This window comes from Diuraphis noxia, unplaced genomic scaffold, assembly GCF_037042655.1.
Source record: "Diuraphis noxia isolate RWA-SAM2 unplaced genomic scaffold, SU_Dnox_SAM2 contig0003, whole genome shotgun sequence".
Classification (NCBI taxonomy): Eukaryota; Metazoa; Arthropoda; class Insecta; order Hemiptera; family Aphididae; genus Diuraphis; species Diuraphis noxia.
The window spans coordinates 19,551,065-19,557,698 of record NW_028301713.1 but is presented as its reverse complement, the minus strand read 5'-3'; the positions used below and the strand labels follow the sequence as shown (position 1 = coordinate 19,557,698).

Genomic DNA, 6,634 nt, shown 5'->3' with positions numbered 1-6,634 from the left:
AAAACATAGTCACATAAATAATAAACAAAAAAATAAATTAAACAAAAATTATATTATTGATCATAACACCATTGGGTAGAGTTTTTGAAATGATCAATGATGTCTTTGGGGTTTACTTTCATAGCAGTTAAAAAAATTAAGTTATTTAATCTTCCTTGAAGCATAGGAGGCACTTCATAGTTTGGATTTCACTAAAGTTAATTTAGAAAATGATTGCTCACGTCACTTGTGACTGATATCACTTCAAACTTATTTAGTATGCTACTAAATTATTCAAAAATACTATGTTTATCAAAATATTTTAACCATAGACACCAAATGTGAAGCATTTTAGCGACCAAGTTGACTTAAATTTGTTTTGTTATAGTTTCATGTTTTAAAACCAAATATTGTTAGTATTGATTTTTATTTATCTTTGGTACGTCTGGAAACAAGGCTCTGTGTTTAGGGTATGCAGCTGCATACCTGGCATTCCCCCTAGGTTAGGGGGAATAACATAGTAACCTATGGTCAGGTTAGGTCTTTGTTTAAGTAAATATAAATGGTTAAAATATTTCAAACGTTTACCTAATATTATGTATATTAAAAATTATATAATACACTTTTTTAATAAACACTTAGTAGGTAGGTACAGTAATTAAATTTTTGTTAGGGAAAAAACAACTGGAGATTTTAATTAAATTAAACTATGCAATTTGATAATGTACATGCATAAATGTAGTAATTGATATGACATATGAACCAATTGGTTATACATTAGTGTCGCTTAAATTAAAAACTTATTTACCTAGTATTTGTTTATTTAATTATGCTGTATACCTAAATTGTTATAAGAGAATTTTTTATCAATAATTAGTTAAGTACCCTAAAGAAATTAAAACAAATTAGGTATTCATAGATATTTTAGGATAATTAAAATATTTAAACTATTTGCCTATACAGAAAAAAATATATTACCAATACCTACCTTTTTTATTTTTACATCAATATTAATGATGAGAGAAAACATCATTGTATTTTCAAACACCATAAAACAAATAAAAAAGCACCATTATCTTGGCATTCAATAGTATTTAATTTAATTTTTTGTAAATTCTAGACTAACCTTGGGTAAATGCTAAAAACATGCCAAAACATGCGTATAAACCCAGTTATAGTTTGACCAAGAGTTCTAAAAGGCGGCGAGAAAAACAAAGTGTACATGTTCCAGTCTCATTGTCTAGTGTTGATACTTTAGTGGTTCAAAATTCACCTAAAACTGTGTTTCTCAGTAGTTTGAGCTCTACTGAAGGTAATAACAATGTTGAAAATCAATCTTTCACTGAATTTAATAACAATGTTGAAAATCAATCTTTCACTGAATTAAACGTTTTTGCTCATGACTCCAATAATTCTACATTTCAATCAAAATTGGCATCTTTTATTATTTCATCAAGACTTTCAAGAAGTAAAACTTCTGTTTTATTAAAATTACTTAAATCTGTTAAGGATATTGCATCCTTACAAGATCTTCCTTCAGATTATAGAACACTTCTTTATACTCCTTTATCTGGTAAAGTGAATATTGATCAAATAGCAGGAGGAGAGTACATTCATTTTGGAATTTGTAAAGGATTAAAATATTTGCATAGTGTGAATTATTATATGCGTCAACAATCAGTACTTGAATTATGGTTCAATATAGACGGTTTACCAATTGATAAAAGAGGTCAATCATTCTGGCCAATATTGTGTGGTGTTTGTATACAACAATGTGTTAAGCCTTTTATTATTGGAGCTTATTTTGGTACTAAAAAACCAAGTAATGTTTTTGAGTATCTTAATCTTTTCATTGAAGAACTTAATGATCTATTACGGAATGGTATTACAATTGGACATACAACAGTATCTATTACTCTAAAAGGAATAATTGCTGATGCCCCGGCTCGAGCATTTGTAAAACAAATTAAGGGTCATACTGGTTATTATGCATGTGAAAAATGTGAAGTAGAAGGCATTCATTTAAACAATAGTGTATGTTTTCCTGATTGGACTGCACCATTGCGCACTGACAATTCATTTATTCAACATTCAAACGAAGAACATCACATAGGAGAGTCTCCATTACAAAACATACCAAACTTTGGACCAGTGTCATGTACTCCATTAGATTATATGCACTTGTGTTGCCTCGGTATTATGAAGAAAATAATAAATTGTCTTGTTAAGGGTTCACGAAGTTTGGGTTCCTGTGGTTCTGTTCGCTTATCTAGAGATCAAATATTCTCTATTAATAGTCGAATGAAAGTTGTTGCCAAATGGCTATCCTCTGATTTTGCTCGGGTTCCTGTTGATCTTAATAATTTTAACACATTCAAAGCAACTGAACTCCGACAAATTCTTTTTTATACAGGACCTTTTATTTTTAAAAATATTTTGAGTACACCTGTCTACAACAATTTTTTGTTTTTAAACATAGCTATGCGAATTTTAGCATGTCCTAATACAGTTCATGATCAAAATGATTTTGCAAGTGATCTACTGAAACATTTTTTAAAAACATTTTGTATTATTTATGGAAGAGGTAATGCATCGTATAATGTACATTCAGTTATTCATTTAGCAAATGATGCTAAGAAATATGGAGTTGTTGATCAATTCTCATCATTTCCGTATGAAAATTACCTCCAACATTTGAAAAAGATAGTGAAACCTGGACGATTTCCATTAGTTCAGCTATATAATCGTATCAGTGAAGAATGGCACTGCAAGAGTTCTGACGTTAATTCATCTTTAATTAATTATCCGGCTTTAGACGGTCACCATTATTTTGGACCACTTCCAAATAATTTGCCTAGTGGATCAGTCATTCAATATTCTATTTTAATGACTAAAAAATTTACCTTAAGAGTTTCCAATTCAAAACGTCGAAGTAAAAAAAAAGATGACTGTGTAGTTGTGAATGATGGAAAAGTTTGTATTGTTAAAAACATATTGTCTATAAATGGTCAAGTATTTCTAGTTTGTTTACGATTTGAATATGTAATCCCTATTTATGAAATTCCATGTCCTTCAACTGCTGTCGGGATGATGGAGTGCAGTAATATCTTAAGTGAACTAGAATTGTATGATCTCAATAGTATTCAGTTTAAAGCTTGTTATTTTCCCAAATCAGAAGATTTAAATATTACATCTAGTTACTATGTGTGTTCATTTCTTCATATTGCTGATTAAAAAGGTTGACATATTTTTAAACAAATGTTAAAATTTAGAAATTAATATAATTTATTTTATTGGTTTTAGAATGAATCCTCAAATATATGCTGTTGTTTTAGCCTCGGAGAACAACATAATTTGTATTCCAATAACATGGTTGAAATGTGATAATGAGAACAACACCCCATTTATAGGTAACAATTATACATTTTACTGGCCACTAGTTGAAGCAGTAAAAGAAGCTAATAATTATGCTATCGTAGACAGAAATTGGACAAAAAGAAGTGGCAAACTATTGAACATAGCTGGTAAAATAGTTATTAATCTATTTTAAATTCAGATTCTTATTAATTAATTAATTTGTATAATTTACAGATTCTTGTATTGAAGGCAAATATTTGGCTACAATAGAAAATTTAAAAAAAAATAAGTTTGTCATAGTTGAGTTTATTGATGAGCAATCGGTCGAACTAGTACCTTGCAGCTGGATCAATGCAGATCAATCTGAAAAACAATTTAAATGTCATTGGCCCATGCATGGTAATGTATCAAAATTGTCTGCATCACAAAAGCAACCTTCCAGTTTGTGGAAAATACATTTCTGTGTTCCTAAAAAGTTTTTCCGTATGTTATAGAAATATATAGACTATTGAATATATTTTATTATAATGTGTAATATGTTTATTGTAGAATCATATTCAGAAGGGAAAAAAAAATTGACTTCATTTTGTGATACCAGCACCACAGAACTAGAAGATATAACACAACAGCCAAGAAAAAGATTTAAAAAAAAACACTTTGATGATTCTTTGATTGTTATAGATGAAAGTAATTTTACAAAGAACTTAAAACAAAAAGGACGTATTTTGAGTGGGTTAATTTTCAACATTACATTTTACTTTTAATTTACTCATATTTGTATTAATTAATTTTTTTGTGATGAATTGTAGTGCAAACCCGGTCTAGCTCAGAAGACAGTAATACAAGTCAATCCTTATTTTCAAATAAAATGTTACAATTAAATGTTGCTCCGGTGCCTAAAAGTAATACTAATTGTAAAACATTTCGTTACAAAAAGGTAATAAAATCTTGTGAAAGTTAAATCTAAGCTAAGATAAATAAATATACCACAATGAAATCATAACCAAATATACTTGTAGTTGTGAATCGTAAAAGGTTATCGAATATTAATATGCAGTCAACTAAATATTATTTCTAACTTATAATGGTTATGTTAATGATTAATTGGTCCATGACTCATTGAAGCTGGACTGAGATGCATTAGATGTAGTGAAATTACACCATGAATTTGTTTTGCTGGTCTTAAATGAGAATATTTCTATTTCTAGCTTTGGCTCGGATTTTTTTGAATGTTGTTAGATCGCCTATGTTATTATCTTTATTTTAAATTTGCTAATTGTCTTTATATTTTCGCATTCTGCGTTCAACCAAGGAACGGGCGATCTTTTTCCTTTGTATTGTATTTTACCTATTGCTGAGTGAGTGGAGAAAATTATAGAATTGGTAAAGTTTGCGATATCACCATTAATATTAGAAAGAAATGATTGTTATTATTATTTAATTTTAAAATGAAAGTCGAATATGAAATAATTGAATACAGCTTTCTATACTAACTAATTTAATATTATTTTATATATTTTTCTAGCCACATTAGGTACGTATATTTTTGTTTTGATTATTAATATTTTATTCTGTTTGAGATTTAAATATTGTATTTTTATTTATTATTTGATAAATAAGCTTCAATGTAAATTTAATTTATACTAAATACCATAGTTTAGGTTAGGTTTTAACTGTGTAGTATTGCATAAAAATCAGTAGAGCTAATGAACGTGTATCATCGCAGATGTTAGTTTTTCGATTAATTGTCGTTTGCGAGGAAGAGTTTTTTGATCGATTGGCACGTATTAAAATCGAAGTTCAGAAACATTAGAGTTTCTACAATAATTTATTGTTAGTAAAATATTTTTTATAACAGCAGCATCGAAAGTTAAGTTTTCCATAACGCTAAAAGCGTTGAAAAGCAACCTTTTTCCGTCCACTGGGTGGTAAAGTGCATAGAACCCCAAATTGACGGGTTGTAATATAGAAATTTCAAAAAGTATCTAGTGGTAATGTGAAAATCCCAAAAAGTGCTAAGCTTATTACGCTTGCTCAACCAGACACCGGTATAGATACCACAGTCCTAACAAAACATACATTTTTACAGGTTACATCTTATATTTTTTCGCGTCATCTTAAAGATCTGTTCTGTGTTTCCGATAATAACCCTTCACTCTGACCTTTATTTATCCATCGTCACTGAATTAGTCAAGCTTCACTATAAACGATTCAATAGCGAGATGATCTATAATCTATAACTTCCCTTGTCGTCCAACCATCACAGAAAAACCCCATAAAAAAAAAAAGCATTACTGCTATTCTTGCAATCTTGCATAAAGTGTTTAACAAATAAGTTTATTAACCTGATTTTAACTTAAGGTCGTTATATCAAAATTACCTATATAATATTTCTTTCATGAAATTGTTTTCGTAGAATAGTATGGTTGTTGCATAGATATCTGCATTACCTTTCTACCTATTTATATATCGCATATTAATATGCCGTCAACAAAATATTATTTCTAATATTTTATAGGTGATCATACTGCAGTGAATTTCAGACGTACGTAATTTTTGTGTTTTTTTACATTGCATTACATACTTGTATGAAATCTTGGACAAAAAGTCCGAGGAAAGAAATTCCATTAGAAATAAATTCCAAGACACATTTTTATTAGGTACGTTACACTAGCACCACAACCTAAACCAAATTCTTCAAAATTGGTTCCATGCGTTAGTGACCGATTAGTAACCATTCGTAACCCAAAATTCGGAAATCGTAACCTAACCCGCGTACCAGGAAAACCGTTTTTCCTAACCGGGTGCTGGCGTAACGTTACACCAGCACCCGCACGTGACAATAATCTTAAGTAGATTATTTTAATCCTTATTATACTTTTTGCATATATTTTTTATCTAAACTACCATGTCCTTGATCAAAAGTATTTTCGCAATTTTTTTCCCCATAATTTTAAATTTATATATTTTACATACCTTATATAAATTTGTTTTTTATTATTTGTTAAATTTCACTATGTTTACAAAATATATACCAAAATTATGTTAAGAAATGTTGTTGAGTATTAAAAGAAGAGGAATACCTATTTTATTCATTATTTTATTTTTTATTCATATTGCAACATACATCATTGTAAAATCAATACATTCCTCATTTTGTTTTGAGCCTAAAATAAAAATAAAAATAAAATTACTTGTAATCAATAAAAAAATATGTTTTTCAACTAATATATTATTTTTTAATGTTATATTCAATAAACAAATTGAACCGTAAAATATTTATTAAAAATAATCAAAA

At 28.6% G+C, this 6,634-nt stretch overlaps 1 protein-coding gene across 1 annotated transcript; it reads left to right on the top strand.

Moving 5' to 3' along the window:
- The first annotated feature begins 1,125 nt into the window (after window positions 1-1,125).
- LOC149056974 (uncharacterized) lies at window positions 1,126-3,407 on the top strand. Its single transcript, XM_089223255.1, has 2 exons — window positions 1,126-3,217; window positions 3,283-3,407. The coding sequence occupies exon 1, from the start codon at window positions 1,126-1,128 to the stop codon at window positions 3,211-3,213; it is 2,088 nt and encodes a 695-aa protein (XP_089079381.1). The 3' UTR covers window positions 3,214-3,217; window positions 3,283-3,407.
- The last annotated feature ends 3,227 nt before the right edge of the window (window positions 3,408-6,634 follow it).